The sequence below is a fragment of the Chondrus crispus genome, genomic scaffold, assembly GCF_000350225.1.
Source record: "Chondrus crispus Stackhouse genomic scaffold, scaffold_615, whole genome shotgun sequence".
Classification (NCBI taxonomy): domain Eukaryota; phylum Rhodophyta; class Florideophyceae; order Gigartinales; family Gigartinaceae; genus Chondrus; species Chondrus crispus.
This window is the reverse complement of record NW_005178613.1, coordinates 1-19,226: the sequence shown is the minus strand read 5'-3', so window position 1 is coordinate 19,226 and position 19,226 is coordinate 1. Positions and strand designations below refer to the sequence as shown.

The 19,226-nt window shown below is 48.6% G+C and overlaps 2 protein-coding genes; one reads left to right on the top strand and one right to left on the bottom strand.

Moving 5' to 3' along the window:
- The first annotated feature begins 8,315 nt into the window (after positions 1 to 8,315).
- Positions 8,316 to 8,444, top strand: CHC_T00000755001 (hypothetical protein). Its single transcript, XM_005710723.1, has one exon. It carries the CDS (start codon positions 8,316 to 8,318, stop codon positions 8,442 to 8,444), a length of 129 nt encoding a protein of 42 aa, XP_005710780.1.
- Positions 8,445 to 9,867: 1,423 nt separating this feature from the next.
- On the bottom strand, positions 9,868 to 10,781 carry CHC_T00000754001 (hypothetical protein). XM_005710722.1 is given in 2 exon segments: positions 9,868 to 9,947; positions 9,948 to 10,781. 1 exon segment carries the CDS (start codon positions 10,779 to 10,781, stop codon positions 9,948 to 9,950), a length of 834 nt encoding a protein of 277 aa, XP_005710779.1. The 3' UTR covers positions 9,868 to 9,947.
- Positions 10,782 to 19,226: the final 8,445 nt, after the last annotated feature.

Below are 19,226 nucleotides of genomic sequence, written 5' to 3'. Positions count from 1 at the left end.
GGAACAAGCGCACAGCATGTAGCTATGTGGGAGCTGACACCACGTGTTGTTTTCTAGTTTCAGAAGCAGATGAGAAGTGCGCCATCTATCGGACGGTATGTCAGCGAAAACTTCTACGCTGGGAAAATATTGAATGGATCACGGTCACCGCAAAGGTATTGGGCAACTGAGAATTGTATGGAGACTATTTCTTCCGACCGCTTTCCGTTGCGGGTAGTAAACTTTGTGAACACGAAGCAATGCCATGCCTTGAATGCCACAAACAATGAGGTACATGATGCAAGAGGCGGTTATAAGAATGAATACGAGTGTCATGTCATCATTGAAATGCTTAAAGAATGGCAGTCGGCATCCGCATCAAGGAAGATGTCGATTGGCATTCTCACTCCGTATATTTCTCAGAAAAAATGGCTGTCACTCCACTCATGCCTTTCCTGTCGCAATACGTCGGTATTGACATTCGCATTGGCCCGAGGAAAAGAGTTTGATGTTGTTTTCCTTTCATTAGTGAGAACATTCGTTGAGCACAGTGGTGCCGGAAACAAGCCCACACAGTTGACTTTTCCAAACGACAAGCACTCTGCGTGTGTGTCAATTTCACGCGCAAAGGAAGTGCAAATCGTTTTAGGAAAGCTTCAGAAAATTGCTGTTGGGAGTCCCCTTTGGAAAAGTACCTGACAAGTCACCGGCATTTCCCTCAATCTGATGATTCAGACGTCAACGATTTCTTGTATCTCGAACCACAAATGAAGAGTCGCAGACGGGAAGAGGTGTTGACGCTAGCTGTAGAGACCGAACCTTCCTTCTAACTAAACATACATCTGACTTATTGAAACATATCTTGCGTTTCAAAGCAAAAAACATGGGTTCCCAACGCATATTTAGTGTACTATTCTACGGGCCCAACACACTCCCACGCACACACTAAAGGAATTCCCAGCATGAGACTCGCTCGCATCCTTTTGAGGCTGCGAAACGCAATATTAACGTACAGCACACGCGAAAATTGCAAATCCTGCTGCGCCCTTGGAGCACACCTGCCCATGCTGCGAGGTCGATTCTCATTTTCAGTTTCGAGTCCCTTCGTGAGGTTCAAAACTCCAAAACTCATTCTGAGTTTCGAATCCTTTGTTTTGGGGGTTCCAAGCTCATTTTGAGTTTCGAATCCTTTGTTTTGGGGGTTCCAAGCTCATTTTGAGTTTCGAGTCCCTTTTTTGGTACTCAAAACTCATTATGAGTTTCGAACCCCTTTTTTGGTTCTCGAAACTCAAAAAATGAGGATACTGTACATGCCGACAGTACAGTACCTGCCCCGTTCCTGAAGCGCCCCTGGCTCTCCTGTGCATACTTCGAGACAATTCTCATTTCTCATTTTAAGTACCTTTTTTCTGGGGTTCGAACCTCATTATGAGTTTCGAGTCCGGTTTTTTGGTACTCGAAACTCATTATGAGGTTCGAGTCCCTTTTTTGGTACTCGAAACTCAAAATGAGTTTCGAACCCCTTTTTTGGTTCTCGAAACTCAAAATGAGGATACTGTACATGCCCACAGTACAGTACCTGCCCCGTCCCTGAAGCGCCCTCTGGCCCCCTGAGCATACTTCTCGACAATTCTCATTTTGAGTACCTTTTTCGGGGGTTCCAAACTCATTATGTGTGTCGAGTCCCGTTTTTTGGTACTCGAAACTCATTATCAGTTTCGAGAGCCCCTTTTTGGTACTCGAAACTCAAAATGAGTTTCGAGCCCCTTTGTTTCGGTACTCCAAACTCAAAATGAGGATACTGTACATGCACACAGTACAGTACCTGCCCCGCCCCTGAAGCGCCCCTGCGCATGATTCGAGGCCATTATCATTTTGAGTTTCGAGTCCCCTGCTTTGCTTTTTTGGTAAACTCATAATGACAGTACATCATCTGTCCTTCATTTGTATAATCCGCGCACAGTGCTATTTGCGTTTGATTTTGGCCCAAAAATAAGCCAGGATAGCTGCTGTGAGTCGGGACCTCCGTGGGTGATGTGGTTTGTAATTTATATACCTGTAATTTTGATCATTAATGAACCGTTGTTGCTGGGTTGAATGCCCCAACGAGAACGATATGGCATACCCGACGCACCCCGCACCCACGCAGAAGTAGAGTGGGCCTTTCTTTGATCTAGACCATTTTGAAGCCGTTGACCTTTTCGAGCCCGAGCTATAACTCTTGCTTACTCTTAACTCTTGCCTACTCTCAACTCTTGACTGTAGAATATACAATTCCTGTACTCGCTTGTAACGGAACTTTTTTGTGGTTCTTCGTTGAGTGTAGCCTTTTCATTGAGACCATTTTAGTGTGGTGTTTGTTTACCAAAACTGTGTAGAGGCAGAGAAGATTTGTACGTCAATCCCTATCTTCAGAAAAGTTTAGTCTCACTGATTGTAAAGTCCCATTTTGCAGATCGAACAGGATGAGCAGTACCAATTACGCAACAGTGGATGAGCCACAGGAAGTCATTGATCTAACTCATCCACAGACGTCCCAAAATGAAGACCGGAGAGTCTCCTCTTTCCCTTCTGATGTTGGAACTCCTATACTGACATCGTCATGTCATGATAAGTCACAAATTACTTGGTCATGGACGCGAAGGAGACCAAGTGGCTCCCAAAGACTTCTGTTATTGAGACTATGAGAGGGTCGGCGTCCGTCATGTACCATGTTTGTTCAAGAATGATGGCAGAGTGCCTGCAATCTCATAATACTCTCGTTATTTCCATGCTTGAAACAAGTGAGGATGGCGTTCTGCATGTAATCCGCCGTCAGACATGCAGTCAGGTTTTAAATCAATTGGTTTATCGCTTCAAGGCTGACGGAAACTGGGATAGGCGCGTTTCATTTTTGGAAAGCAGCGAAATCATGCAGAAGCGGAGATACAAGTGCCTCACAGTGAAGCATTGTGCGCTGGTACCTTCTTCTTTTAGCGGGAGAAGCCATGGAAATAATGAAACGTTTGAGCAGTTTCTTTCCGAAAAGAGGGATAGGAAGGATGGTAGCGCTTTTGCACAGCATACCGCTAAGCGTTTGGCAAGGACTTTGTTTTTGTCGGTGCAAAAAAGTCAACAGTGCGGGTGGGTATTGTCAATACATCAGGACTCCAACTGCATCACAAGGAGCTCCAGGGGTAGTGCAAAAATGTCGAGGAGTCCCTAAATTAAGGAAAAACATATCCACTGGAGAGTATCTCCTTGGTTGTTCCGGTTTTCGAAAGGGAGATGGGGATAAACGGTCTAGCATCGAAGGTTGAGCGTCGCGGAAGCATTCATCTCAATCTCTACGTGCGTTGACAGATGAGGCTCTGGTTGAATTACAAGAGATGTTACATAGCGGGAGATGTAGTGCAATGCGCCTGTCAGGCAGAGGCCGCGATCCGATGGTCCAGCAAAAACAACAACAGCAACAAAATGAAGAACTGCCGACGGCAAAGCGCTACGGAGTGAGCGACTCTCCCTTCTCCGTTTAAAAGAGCTTGCGACTCGTAGTAGCTCAGGTCCCTGATAGGGGGAACAGAGAAACAGCCCGGCCCGGGGTCGATGTGGTAGAGACTTGCGAAGAGAACTGCTCGACGAGTGTGGGGTGGGGCGTGTACGTAGGTACCCCGGTTCCACTGGGTTGTAAAGCCAATGCTCGTTGAGCTTCTTCGGCACCTTGTAACGCGACAAGGCCTTCGATGGGGGCGTCGCAACGCAGCCCGACGAGATGAAATGAAAGTAGCAACGCTACAACAACTATGCCGCCCGAAGGTTCGAAACACCTTCACCGGTTCGGTCACCACTGAGGCCGATGGCACCAACACTGGCTTGTACACACGACGGAGCCCTTCGAGGGAGACGTCGTTGCAACAGTCTCCGTCGGAAAATGGGTCACGGTAGCAGCGCTACGTCAACTGTGTCGCCCGATGGCCAAGACACCTACACCGGTTCGGTTGCAACCAATACCGATGGTACCAACACAAGATAAGGGAAAATAGGTAGAAATAGATATAGAAAAGGATCGGTAAATAAAGGAAAAGGAAAGGGAACCCCCCAACGCAAAGGATAAATTAATCTGTAGTTGAAGGGAATGTCTTGTAAAAGAGTCTTGTAAAAGACGGAATTCGACCAAGGCTATATCAGACTCTGGCAACTCGGGTTACCTCTACTGACGGTGGTCAGCGGGCTAAGGAATATATCGCCCAGCCGGAGCCACTACAGTAGCTCGCGGCGCTAGATCCTAGATCTAATATAATGTCAGCTAAATATTGGTAACCAAATTATAACAAATAATTAAAATAAGACTGTGCAAATATTCACACGTGTGTCCCCCAACCCGGACTACTTTGTCATACCTTATTGATTTCCTTTCGTTCCACCCCCCTGTAGAGCCCATTATTGCACTACAGGAGAGTGGCAGACTGCAGCAAAGAGGGCTGTATGTTCTTCCTCACCAAGGGAAAGAGAACTGCTCAATGTCCGGATCACGGAACATCTCTTATCGAGACTGGGGCTTGCCCTGTAAATTTAATCCTCATGCAACCGGTCGGTCAGGTGTTGTGCGATACCGCGGTCTACAAAAGAGGTAATATATTGCGAGGATTGCCTCGAGAACAAAACACACTTTGTTTTGTCTACTTTCAAGGAACACACAACCATCCCCCGCCACCGCCGCCTGTACTCTCTTTCGCGAAAGATATTCTTATTGTTGAAGGAGCTCGCAAGTCGAGAGGAGCTCTCGCAGCCCACATCAAATTGGAGGTTCAGAAGAAACTATTGCATAGCTTTGGAGCTAGAGGTTCCGGGGTTTCTGTAAGTGACCACAGAATTTACGATATCTGCACGGCAATGCAATCTGGCGCAAAAGAAAGAGAAAGCATTGGAACTTTGTTTGAAATGGCAGCGGATGAGAAAAACGAATATGTGAGAGAAGCCAGAACTGCGGAAAAAGGAGGAGCGGTGGTTCGTTTAGCAACTAATTAAATGATCGCAAAAGGAGCGACGTCATCTTGCTTTGCCGGAGATGTGACCTTCAAGACATTGGAAAATGACGTTTCTATGGTCAAGGCTGTCATGTCGACAAAAGAAAGTTTCAAGCCATTTCGATTGTCGGCTAAAGTTTCGTGATATTTATACAATGTTGTAGCACAAGCTCATCCCGGCCTATCAGGAACGAAGGGAATTGTCGTCGCCAGATCATGATGAACCGACTTACGCGTGATTCGTACTGTATGGGATGGAAACTGTTCCTGGATCACATGCAGACATACTGGAGAAGAGCTGTGAGTGCGCCGCCAAGTTTATGCCTAATACGCATACCATACGTGTTCAATCTAGATCATTGCGGGATTCGGTGCATCGAAATCAGGTCAATAACTACCGACTTCCATGCCGCTGAAATTGAAGGAATTTCCCTGGCCCTTCAATCGACAATCGGAGGTTCAGCACGTATGCATGTGGAGAACATCATGATTGGTTGTACTGTTCATTTTGAGAGGGATGCAAGGCGACGAGCGGCGCGACTACCGGTGAATATCAGAGATGTGTTCTATAGAACGATGATGAAAATGCGCAACTGCAGAAGCACTGTGGAAGCAAACGAGGCTCTGGACTACGTCCGATCGCGGGACAGGTCTTGGGCAGATTGGGTACTAAAATACCCCTTCAGGACGTTGGCCATTACAGCGTTTTCAAATATGGCTGATCAAAATTTCCGCACTGGATTTCTGGACACAAACATCGTTGAGAGCCAAAATAAGAGAGGACATCACATCTGTGGCGTGCAGATTAATCCAGCCATTGCCGCCAAACGACTCGAAGATCTCGACAACATTTCAGTCGAGGAATCGTTTGGATTGGATAGCAGGGTTGGCGCGTACAACATCCTTCGCAAGCGACAGCGGTTTGACTCTTTGGTTGTCCCATCGGGATCGAAATCTCCGCAGAAAAAGCAGAAGAGATCCAAGTTTCTCTGTAATATCCCAGGCAGTTCCGAAAAAAAATTAAAGCCTCCGTATCTGGTTCAGACACGAAGCATAAAAGTCGGAACACAATGAAGGGAGACTTGTTGGAAATGAAAATGATTCATGTGGTATAACTACCTTCGTCCCGACCACTCGGAAACGAGGGGGGTTAGAGGTAAGGGAGGGTGCGCCGCTGGGTAACCCACGCGCGAACGCAGATCGTACGGATGGAATCGAAAAGAGGGAAGGCTCACGTGGCCAGTGACGCGCAGCCGGTCGGTAGTGTTAGATCCGGACGGCCAGTCACGGGTTAGAAGCCTGAGACTAAAACGGAAACGGGAACAGGATAGCAATTAGCCGTAAAGGGAGGGGAGGCGAGTCTGCCTACCGTTTACTGGAACGGGGCAGGTGCCCCGGGTCTTAACCCCTAAGTGGGACACCAGGACACCTGTTCCGCTTCAGTAGCTGTTACTTACTGTATACCAACTACTGTGCTAAATTGGCTAATTTGTGCCATTAACTACTAATTACTAGTTAGCCACCGTACGGACTATACACGTGTGCCCGTGGCCACGATCCCGGCTAACGGTTGTGCCACGTGTTACCCGTGGCCACCATCCCGGCTAACGGTTGTGCCACGTGTTACCCGTGGCCACGCCCGCTGTTACCGGCTGTGCCACGTCGGACCCTTGGGGTACTACTGTGCACGGCGGCGGGCGCGTGTATGCCTGCTCGCCACAGTAGCACCCGCCCTCCCGCGCGATTATCATCTCGCCGGGCGGTTGTGGTACGGAATTGTACAATTCAGAAGAATGTAGCTGGGACAATGAACGAAACTGTCAAAGAAGCTTCAGCTGTACAGATGAAAAAGCTTACCGATCTGAAAATGAAAGTTGAAAATGCGTTATCAGCATTTGATGCCCGAATTGAGATTCTGAGTTGCCTGAAGGAAGTAACACTGGATCTTCTCCTGCGCAAAATTATCTCGACGTTGTTCTTGAAAATTAAAACGAGTAGCGACGATATAAAGAATGCTCAAGGCTTGGAAAAGAATGATTCTGCCGTGAACTGTATTGATGTCGATACTTCTGATAGAGATCTCTGAGTAGGCACGAAAGTAAAATGGTATCGAGACTTATGTGTTGAAGATATCTGTGCTATCCTATTGAGTCCCATATTTCTTCTGAAGATCACCGAGCGACCTACGAACTTTGAAAAAGCGTTGATAGCTGTATACGCCCTGTTTCATAGGTCCTATACTCATGAATTGAGTAAAGCCACATGTTCATGTTTGAATGTGACCTTTGCTGAGGTGGTTAATGTTACGTGAGCAGCAGGCAAATGTTAACTTGTTATTTATGGAATATGTAGTGTCAATCTCATTTTGAATATCGAATACCTTTTTTTGGGGGTTCGACTCTCATAATGGGTTTCGAATACCTTTTTGTGGGGGTTCGAAACTCATGAGTTTTGGGCCCCTTTTTGGCCTTCCGAAACTCATGAGTTTTGGGTCCTTTTTGGAGTTTCAAAACACATGATGAGAGCACAGCATGTATGTTGCCACGATCAAGCGTCTTTTCCATAGAGAAACACGCACTATCTTGAAGTCGCATTAAGTATATTAAAGTTTGCAGGGTGTTGCCTTCTCATTTGCGCTTTATTACTAAGTAATTTAATCCCATTACCACAGCGTAATCGGTGACAGCTTCACCAATGGAATAGAATTGTACTTTACAGATCGAAGTCATGAGAATTGTTAAAGATACATCTATTTGTATGATGTACCAAAGATTGTATCGATTTTTCACTACCTAAAACAGTCCAGTTTATATCATCCAGAAGATCAAGTGCGGTACATAGGTAATATAGAGCGTCCATGCACGTGCAGCAGTGGAAATGGCATTCTCATATTGATTTGCCCAGTAGCGTCAACATGTTTACTACAAAATTAGACGAGTGGTCAATGTTTACCTTACCCAGTGGCAAGTAAATGTTTCTTGTTGACGGATATTTGGACTGGACAGGCGGAGCGCTGTGATAGGTTGCAATACTTTGAGTTTTTCAAGAAATTCAATGGCTTCTATTGCCCCTACTGTAATTGAGTTTATTGAGAATTGTATTAAAGTCACGGTGCATATCGCGTATGATAAAACTTTATTTACAACCAGGGATGTGATGCCAAGAACTGGTCCGATGCCTCCGACCCCCGGAGGTGGCGGAGGCGACCGCGACTTTATTCTGTTTGCTATGGTAGACCTAAATGGCTGTATGCCTTATCTGTGAGGGCTGCCTTATCTGAATGGAACCACAAGGGAGAACCCTCTTGTTGAGCTAGCGCAAGTCAAGAAAATGGGCGCCTCCGGAAATTATTTTTTGTGTCAGAGTCATATTTTTCTTTTTTGTGAACAAAAAAATGAGTTTTACCACGGAAATGCTTGCGCACATAATGTGCGTCCCCCTACTGTACGCATGCTTTGAACTCGTTCCTAACGACGAGCACGGTGTGTCAGGGTCGTTCCTAACGACGAGCACGGCACCGGACGCCGGCGATGACGCCGTCGGAGCTCTATTTACAGTGTGTGCTGTGAGCTAAGCTCAATCATGATGGTGTTTTCACCGAGCAGCCACCGTCAGAACCATGAATGACCAAATGGCTATTCTATTGCTACTTCTCATTCAGAGCCATGCTCGGTAGGATGTAGATGTCGAGTCTCGTCGGTCGGGCGGCGGCCGACGCTTTCTCTGTGTACAGTAAATTTGGATTGTACGCGCGCACATTTTGACATTTGTGCGATACACATTTAACCTAGCATGGGGTCGCCCGTCCGAGAAAACGGCGCGTTGTGTGTGCACAACGCGCCGTTTGTGTGTCACAAAATCCCGATTTGGTCAACACAATTTGCGATTTTAGAATTTCAGGAGTCGCCCAATATAAGTTGAAAAGTGACCTCATATGAGGTCATTTCTCACCTAGACACTAGGCCACTTTTTGAAGGAAATATCATCCAGAGAAGTCCAAAAACTGCTCTCCAAATTGCGAACAACCTCCTCCCTTCCAACAGGCGCCTTACTTCCCTTCTCACCAATTGACCTCGTTCACACACGCCGCCCGCGTGCCTTGATAGCCTGTGTGTGTTTACTGTGCACATTTCCATACCTCGCAGGCTATGAGAGCATCTGAGGGGCACTGGACGTCAGAAAAGCCACGCCTTTCTTCAGCCGTCATGTGCGTCCTCATGCCGTAAATGTAGCTTGAACTATGTATGTTCCGACTACCGTGCAGCCATGCTCTTGTTCGTTGTATCTGCCGGCAGGGCTCCCATCCCGTCTTCAACAGAAATTTGAATCTTGAATGAATGATGGGGTGAGTTCGACGTCCTACGCTTGCTCATTCCTCTAAAAACGCTCTTGCCAGCCAAGCAAATCATGTGGACACTCGTTGTCGCCATCCCCTTCCTACCGCTTCGGCACCATGCTAGCGATGCAACAGTAATACGAAGATGATTCAACGTTAGCCAACATCCATCCGACACACAGCTGAATATTCAAGAATTGCGAGCGCATCTCTGAAGTGCATACTCTTGCATGCTCGTCGTCTTTCAGAACGGGAAGAAGCTCCTCTCAAAACCGTGCGCACTGACTACTAACATCTACATGTGACTCTATCTTTGGTATGCAACTCATGCCCCTCCTTCGATCGCGCTTTCCCTTGGGCTAGGTCCTGACCTTGTGCTGCGATTCTCAATTATTGCCTCCCACTCCACACTTATGAATGTACGCTCTGTTCATGAAAACTTCTCTTGCAACTTGATTACGGAATCTGCGTTTCACAAGGATCCACGTCTTAAAGAAAGTCCGAGGAACGTGTCGGAACAATGCATTGAAACGGGACAGAGGAAGGCAAGCTTTTTACATTTACAAATCTTAGGCATTCAAGCACAGAACTACTATTCTCACAGGTTACGTCAACGATATCGTGGTTCACACGTATGTTCTAGTTTCCAGAGGACCAACATTTGGACCTTGCGGGTGCAATATTTTCGGCCCATATCCTGACATATGTTGTTCGTATGGCATCGATGGAGTCGGTCGTTTCGTCCCATTGGCCAGTGGTCTGAGGACTGGTTCTGGCTTTGGTGCTGTGAGCGACTGTTCAGTGCCTCGTCTTTGATCGGTGTCGACGTACACCCATCGAAGCCCTGAATTAGCCTTGGTGAATTCGTAAACACATCCCAGCTCGTGGCTCTTCAGAGAAGACCGCCACTTGAACGTTCTGGTGCAATGCACGCACGCATATGGCTCCTCACCAGAGTGTCGGCGCCAGTGGGCCTTCAGATTCGACAAGCGAGTGAAGTCACGCCCACACCCTCTGAAATTGCATCGATGTCTCTTCCCACGCGGCGTTTTCACGATCACAGTCTGCGGGGAAGTTGGGGCGAGAGGCTCTGACGGGCGACGCGAAGGAGACGGTGTTCGCAGTGGTGCAAGGACCGGACCGGTAGGAGGTAAGAGGGGCGTTGATGGGCTCGGAACGTTACTATCCCGGGTCCATGCCGCGTAGGAGAGAGAGTTGAAGGAATCTGATGACGAGCAAGGGGAAGACGACAACGGCGAGGTGGTGCAGGGGCGGGTCGAGGGCATTGGGCCGTTGACCAGCGCTTCGATAGACAGGCGTGAGTCCGGCATGGCTGAGGCAGTCGGCGGCAATGATGCGAGAACTAGGGACGAATTTGCTGTGGGGGCTGGCAGCCAGTGGGATGGGAAGGAAGTTGTGGGATGAACGGAATTAGAGTTTGGATGGCCGCACCGAAACATGTGGAGGGCGAGGAGGTAAGTTGAAGCTTTTTCTAGTGGAGATGCTGTCCTACATAATGCGGCAGAAAAGCGGGATGGAGGAAGGTAAAGAGGGCCGAGCAAGAGACTGGTTCTGAACCCAGGAGGGGGGAGGTGTAGGAAAGGTCTAATTTTTGTATATGAAGAGAGGTGAGGAACGGAAGTGTTGGTTGCATACTATACTGCACATACGTGTGCTCGAAAAGACAGGCATACAGTATACCGTAAGAAGGAGGGGTGCGGGCATACACAAACGACTGGGGGGTATGAAAGGCGGTGTGGACATACGCATGAAAAGCTTGGTCAGGGGGTATTCAGGCGTTATGAAATACGCGGCCAGGGCCGACAGAGGTGCAACCAGTGCGGCAAGCACTATCGAAGTTATTATCGACACTCAAGAAGGGGGTTGCCTATGACGGGATTGTAAAAGTGATTCGAAACTACACGGCACTGTCGGAAATTTAGCGGCCGTGGCAAAGCGATGACGATTCACAAATATCGCACATGGAGGGATGCATACCGATTTCTCACCATCGCCTTGTGCGCCTTGTGCAGGGGCTATGCCCCTCCACAAGGCGATTGAGTGTTGTCATTTTTAAACCTAGTTCACCCTTAAATGGCGCCTTTAGGTGGCCAGTGTTCTTTTTCCAAAATAACCTCTCATACAGTATTTGGTGGGTGTATGACTTTTGTGCCCCAGAGTGTGTAACTGTGTCCACAAAACCAGTCAGACAGCGTTGGGAAGCTGACAAATGCAAGCAACAAGTCTCCTGTATGGCCCACACTAAGTTCAGATTCACAGGAGCTGACATGGTATATTCCTCATATTGCTCGTTTCTTGTTACACTATCGCGTCATGAAACGATGCTCCTGTCACTCATGTGTTATTGGTATTAACTGAGGATATATCAGTCCCCATCTTGACAGGAAGTTTACATTTTGCAAGTAATCTACAGTACTGTACGAGGGGTACAGTAATTCTTTTTCTAAAAAACACAGTGTGGAAACTCACCAAGGGATATATTGATAGCCGTGACTTGGTTCTTCTTCATCATTGAGATTGCGAATGCCAAGGAAATGCTGACTACTGTACTCGAGTACTGCGAGACTTCCTCCCTACCGCAACAGGCCTTTTAAGGGATGGAATAAGGACAACGTCAACTCAATTGCTGGGTCTAAATCAATTTAGAGGCTGGGTGTTCACGGCAATGGCCACCATGGCGCTCGGCTGGCCCCATGTTCAACGGAATGGAGAGGCATCACAGCTGAGAATTACTGTATTTGCTTATTTAATGTATGCAGCACTGCGATGAAGCACAGTACGAAGTAAATGGTTATTTTATTTCAGTCCCCGCCCAACCACCAGTTTGCTTCTTGAGTACTGTATGCATGTACTGCACTGCATATTCTGCATTTACAGGCGGAAAGACTCATTCTGAGTAAGCAGTGAAACATTTCGTCACACCTGTGCGGAATTAGCAGTTTTTTTGAAACACCGTGTGTGCGCCTTGCGCCTACCACAACACGCTCTCTTTCTTTAAACTAGTGGAATGGAATGCATGACGCCGATGGCATTGGTCAGGCCAAGCCAATTGGGTGGTTGCCATGGACCGCATCTCGTTGCTGCGATTGTCAGGCGACACCGCTACAGCAATGCATGACCAGTATTTCCAAGCAGTCAAAAAGGGCTCGGTACGATACGTTTCGTTCAGTAAGTCCATATCTTTGAAATCTCTCGCGAATAACATGACCGCAATACAGTTTCACGAGGAATCTTATTCCAGGCAATCTCATTCGTAAGAAACAATTTCAGTATTGGGACTGTATTCCGCCTCATTCGTCAGAGCTCTGTATGCTTGATGACGGTCTCAGTTTGGATCCCTCAATGAAAACCACCAATACGCCGAAGAAATCTCCCTCTGTGCAGTGGGAAGGCGGCATTCAATTTTTGTCATCATGTGACCGCTACTTATGATCGGAGAGCGCAGTTTAAATATGACCACGAGTATCGCAAAGTACCACCTGTCTTGAACAAATGGTTTCTACTGCGTCACGTTTGATACTACAGTATGTGTACAATACCAAGGGTACTGTTCAAAATTCATTCCGGCCATGAAGCCAAAGAAAAACCCGTTCTTTTCGAGGCGCACTTTGATGTCTCTAGTGTGTGTCAGCTCCTCTTCCACAAGGTCACGGGAGTGTCGAACCACTCGCACGTAGAGTGAATCTGTGATATCAGCTTTAAAAAGGTGTTCTATTTCTCTGATTGTACCTGATTTTGCCAACATCGTCAGGCCAATGAGTATGGTACAGTGTACATACACCTGAAGAGTACTGTTTATTCCCACCTGGCTTTCCAGATCCACGGAAGGTGAAAATCTCTGCACTTGCGACGTACAGGGAGCTAGGACAACGGTCACATATCACGTGGTAGACATCCTTTGACGTAAACATTGGCTAGTTCGTGCGGTCTTGGCAGCACTTTGCTCCGCATTCCTTCCTCCCTGACTAACGAAGTTCAAGGTATGTATGAAGCAATGTTCAGGTGCAAGTGGCATGACATATTGCCTCTCGGAAATGCGCCGTGTGGACGAAATGGCCGGTACTTCCCATAGAAATTTATACAGCAACGGCGGTTATGTTTCAACCACCTGCAATTTGCCACGACTAACTCGGCAATGCTTTTTCTGTGTTGCATGCCGCTCAACGACGACACCATGAGTGCGGTTCTCTCGGGCAGCAGACGGAGGCCACTTTTGGAATGGGAGTACTGCATGTGTTGTACTGCCTCTAAACGTTGCTTTACCTACTGCAGGTACAAATGCGTCGTTTCAAAATAATTTTCAACGCTTCAACGAATGTCCTATCAATTGGACATTAGTTCCAATTTTGAAGTCAGAATCGTCCAAATAGAAACCTATCGTAAGCATTTTGCTTCTTGTTGATCCGCTTACCAATCTCTCAAAACCTTCCTTCTGCAAGCGTTTTTCACAGTAAAGCTTTAGTTGCAGCATGGCTTCAGTGCGCAAGATGTGACAGGATGCCTACCGCACTTCCATTGTACGGTAGCTCCTCCATGGGAGCCCCCATAGTGTACTGTACCATAGTACAACAGCACCGCAGACTTCAAGCAAAAGGATACAGTGTCACAGTATGATAGCCTTCTCGAAGAAATCGCAAGTGAACCATTCACCAGGTCCATTTTGTATAGGACATGTATCGTTCACAAGTCCACGAACAGGGCGACTGTGACACGGTTTCGGATAGGCCTCTGAAGCGAGTACGTGAATTTGCTCCTGAGAGCAGTGGAAGAAATTCATCGGCCCATTCCCAGAAAGTACGGTGCGCGAGATCTAAAAATGGCGCATATTAATCCGGACAACGGAAATGCTGTTCCCATTCGAGCGTTTGATCATCGGAGTTGCTCTTTTCATGCGTTCTTCTCCATGTTCCACACGTGTGCTGTACATATTCTGCCGAACGCATGGGCGCTTTAACGCAGAGTACCCTGAATATAGTGTACAGTACCGTTGGTACCGTAACCTACTGTACAGCACGGCATTAGGGAGTTGACAAAATTCAATCACATCACCGAAACCGGAGGTCCTAGAATAACTTCTTCAGAGTATCAGCAAGGAGACTTGCGCTAGAGTGACTGAGCTGCACCTACAGTATTCGTATCGTGTTGTATCGAGTAGTCGCAGCCTACTTGAAGTGCTGTACAGTACAATGGATGAGAAGATTTGTCAGTCTCCAGACAACTATCAACTTGATTCGGACAGGAGATGCGGTTGTAATGCGTTCTATATTGGTCGTACAGTACAGTGCAACACGGTATGCACTGTACTGCACTATCGAGGTTAGAAATTCGTTTTTCAGTTCTTGTTCAAGATTATCCGCCACTATCATGCCGCCACTATCATGCTATTGAATACCGATGTGGTGCATACAGTCGACGTAATGGAGAGATCTCATGGTGGTCAAATAATGTGTGTCGAACCTCCGTGACATGGTCGTCGGGGCGTTGGCGGACAGAAAAGTCTCAAAGTTGCTGTGCTTTGGATGATACGTTAGGCTTGCGACAGCAATAAGAAACTTCAAGGTGCTCGAGTACAGTGTGTGCGGCATATGCTGGCTTGCTTCGCGTATTGCTCTCGGCCCATGGAAAGGACAAAGCTTGACCGTCCGACCTCAAGACTTGCAGTACTGTAGTGACAATGTTCCAAGAGTCGCGATAGCGCTTACGTCTTAGCAACTAAAAAATCCCGCGATAACTTCCAAAGCCAGCATGCTAAGTACGTGCCGTATCACGCGGCATCGGCTCGCTAATCCGAGGCAATCTCTGGTTAAGCGGAGCGTTTCGTCGTGGAGACTATCTCCGCCGCGCACTTGTGACCAAGCCCTCACAGGTTTCGCCTTTCGACAGTGTGGGGAGAAGGACCCAGCACGAGTTTCGTAATTAGTCAGCCTTGGGCCTTGTGAAGTGGCGATGTGAGGAACAGTTCTGTCATATTGCTGTGTTGAAGGACCTCCCCAACCCTGCTCGACTTCAGTGGTCGCTCTTCTTGATCGTCTCAAACACTGATCACAGTACTGAGAGTTTTCTAGAGATGTCATGTAGCCGATAGCGTCGTCTCCCAGACTTGAGATGCATATGGCGTGTGACGACAAAGTGGTCTTGATACTGATGAACGTCTTTATTTGTGTTGGCGAAACAGACGTAGCTCCGAAACAGACGCAGCAAACTTGCTTGTGACAGCTCGTGCAGGACGTGTAAAATCACGCGTTAACCCTCATTGACCACCAATCCCCAGGAGTGTGTGTGTGATCACATGAATCTCCACACTGGCTGATGGGATCGTGAAGACTCAACAGTGCATTGATCTTTGAAAAATGTAACAGTTGAAGAAAATGAGGCGCGCATCTTGCATCTTTGCATCTCGAATCGTTTTGGACCACACTGTAGCACACTTCTTAACCCCGGATTTATCCGCAGGGATGGACAAAGCTTCAGCAATATGGGGAAACCGTTCTGCAAAATGGGTAAACCGTACCTGTGATCAATTTATTTTTACCCAACTGTCGGAGCAAAAGCAGGGGTGATAGATAGGCAGGAGAATCTGTACTGGACAAGTGGAGAAAATTTTGATGTCAGCACCTGACCATTCGGACTGACACTGACACTGTTACACTCTACAATCTGGGCGGCGGGGGGGGGGGGGGGGGGGGGGTGCTAACATCTTTTGATAATCTGATCAACTTTTGCCCAGTCCTGAACAAGGCAAACCATGCTGTGAACAGCACTGTACAGCATTAGGGTTCGCTCAACAGCACATTCGAGTCATCATTCTTCTCATACACTTACGTTTTCTATGTGCTGTCCAGTGCAGTTGTACACATGAGACCTTTGCCCAATGGCAAGTGCAAGTGCATTCTCGTTATCAGCCTCGTCGCACCAATCAACATCTAGCAACCTGATTAGAGAGAGAAAGAGATTTAAAAAACGTATAATTCGAGCGGCAGTTATGATGTGAGAGAAGTTCACTGACTGGTACAGTACTCAAGGGATAAATCACTACAGTATGTTGAGCTGTAGATAGAATCGTACTCTCAGTGTTATAAATTACTATACAGGGACAGATGTCTGCAACGGGAGGCCGTCATCGACACGATGAGAACGAGGAGTCAGGGCCGTTCCTAACGAAGAGTTCGCCGTGCCAGCACCCGAACACCCTGAAACTTGGCATGAATGTATTGGTTGAAAAAATTATTGGAAATGCTTTTACTCCCGTTCAACCAATCCATTCATGCCAAATGTCAGGGTGCTTGCGTGCTAGCACACCGAACTCTTCGAACGGCCCTCAGCTATTGGGATTGTGGTGCAAGGAACGATGACTCTGTTTTACTGAGGCTAGCGGACGAGGCTCTAATAAGAGGCGGCGGCGGAGGCACGGAGCCGCTGTCTATCTGTGTGACACCTGTGGTGCGTGTATGCGTGTCCTAGGTGTGTGTGCTGTACATGGGAATCATGACAGAGTGGAGGCACTGCGACCATAGAGCGACAGAAACAGGACATGGGAATCATGACACTCCCCCCGTCGCTGTGTGGTCGCTGTCCGACTGTGTGTGCGGGGGGGTGGGTGGGGGTGCGGCGATGATTTTGAGTTTCGCCGTGAGCTTGCGGAAGGGATCTGTCCTGAGTGGTTTCGTCAGGATGTCCGCGAGCATGTCCGCGCTTGGGACATGGGACAGTTTGATGTGTCCTTTGCGCTCGTGATGCGACAGAAAGTGGTGTCGCAGGTCGATGTACTTGCGTCGCTTGGTGGGGCCGGTGTTGTGGGCGACGCGGATGGCGGACTGGTTGTCCATGTAGAAGGGGGTTGGGTGGGGGCTGAGCATGCGCAGATCGCGGAGGATCCTGCGTAGCCATGCTGTCTGCTGGACTGCCGCTGTGGCGGCGATGTACTCGGCTTCGCATGTGGAGAGAGCCGTGATTTTCTGCTTCATGGAGCCCCAGCAGACAGGGGTGCCGTTGTAGAGGTGGACGATGCCGGAAATTGATTTTCGGTCTGTGACGTCCGCGGCGTGGTCAGCATCTGAGTATGTCGTAAGGAGAGATGCTGGGGAGATGGGTTTGGGTGCGGGTGTGTTGGGGCGCAGCTTGTGGTGGGCTGCGGGGAAGAGGAGCCCGTGGTTGGGGGTGTGACGGAGGTATCGGAGGACGCGCTTGAGGGCGTTCCAATGTCTCTTCGTGGGGGCTTTGGAGGCGACCGACAGCCGATTGACGACAAAGTATATGTCGGGTCGTGTCGAATCTGCGATGTACCGCAGGTCTCCGAGTATCCGTTGATACTCCTTCGCTTGTGACGAAAGCGGTTCATCCTCGGGGGTGGGGCCGTGAAGGCGGATTCCGTCTTGGTACGGGGTAGGCTTGCTGTTGGCGATGTGCATTTCCGCTTTGCGGAGTATGCTCGCCGTGGCCGTGGGCTGAGAGATGTGGAGGGCTCCGTTTTGGGCCCTGTTAATTGTCCATCCTAGCAGTGTTCGCGGTTCGCCGAGGCGTTTGATGGTGTACGCGGTGGCGAGGATGTGTGCGAAGTTGTCAAGGAGTGCGGTGGAGGTTGCCGCTATTGTGAAGTCGTCCATGCTGATGGCCACAAAAGTTGCCGTGGTGGGTGTTATTTTGTGGAACAAGCATGTGTCGGCTTCAGAATGCTGGAATCCGTGACGTTGGAGGAGGGAAAATACCGCAGTGAGGTATGTGTAGCCGGCCTGGGGTGTACCGTAGAGGTTTTTGATGAGCTTGCCTCCTTTGCACGCGTGTTTGTACGTTCCGTCAAAACGGGGGTGTTGGCGGACGTACACGGGTTGCTGGCCACTGTGGTCGAATTTTTCGTGCAGGTAGGCGGCTTCTATATCGATGTGTTCGATATGCAAGTTGTGTGAAGCTGCTATGGCGAATAAAAGACGCACGGAGGATTTGTCGGCCATGTATGTAGTGGTGCGGTCCGGGTTGTAGTGGACGTGCGGCACCATGGTGTCGCCGCGGGCTGCGCATCTCGCTTTGCGTTTTATGACGTTTCCGTTTTTGTCGCGTTTGTAGCGATATCCCATGGTGAGGGGAATGAGGCGGGTATTGCGTGGAAGGAGCTTGTCCGGGGTCCACTGTATGACCTGTTTGGTGTCCAAGGCATCGAGCTCTTTGTCATGGGCGGATGCCCACAGTTCAGCATCTGGGTACTTTGTAGCTTGTCCGCGGTTGAGGGGTGCGGGGGTGGACACAGAAATTGACTGTGGTGTCTTGTGTGGGCTGTATGCCTTGAATGCGGCTGCGGAGGTGGCGGTTGGATCCTGGTTGGCGAAATAGGGGTGAAAGTCGATGGCACGTATGCGGTGTATTTTTGAGGTTGTGACATCCATGACTGTGAAGTGATTATCGTCGGTGGGGAACAGGTATCGTACTGTGCGTGAACGGGATTGGAGTTTAGGGATTTTTGCACGTTGCCGAAGGTCTGGGGTTGTTCCCAGTTGTCCGAATATGTGGAATCGGGGAATAGCAGGGATGGCGTTGTGCCATTCGGTGGCTGGGAGTGCGTGTGTTCCGTGATGCATGGTGTGGTTGTATTTGAATGTGGCATCACGGACGGCGTCCTCCCAGTGGTGGTGGCTGAGGCCACTGTGGTGTAGTGCTGCACGGGCGGCGTTGAAGAGCGTGCTGTTGATGCGTTCAGCTAAGCTGTTTTCCTGGGGGGTGTAAGGGATAGTGGTTGAGTGCGTGGTATTGTGTTTTTGGTATGTGTGTATGGCTGTTGCGGATAGATATTCCAGCGCGTTGTCTGTGCGGAGGACTTGTGGTGTGTGTCCGGTGCTGTTTTTTATGGCTGTGAGGATGTAGTCAAGGCGTTGTGGCGTGTGGACACGGGTGGG

Excerpts from the sequence above, each read along its gene's own strand:
- CHC_T00000754001 (XM_005710722.1), bottom strand. The coding sequence starts at position 10,781 with ATGTTTCGGTGCGGCCATCCAAACTCTAATTCCGTTCATCCCACAACT.
- CHC_T00000755001 (XM_005710723.1), top strand. The coding sequence starts at position 8,316 with ATGGGCGCCTCCGGAAATTATTTTTTGTGTCAGAGTCATATTTTTCTT.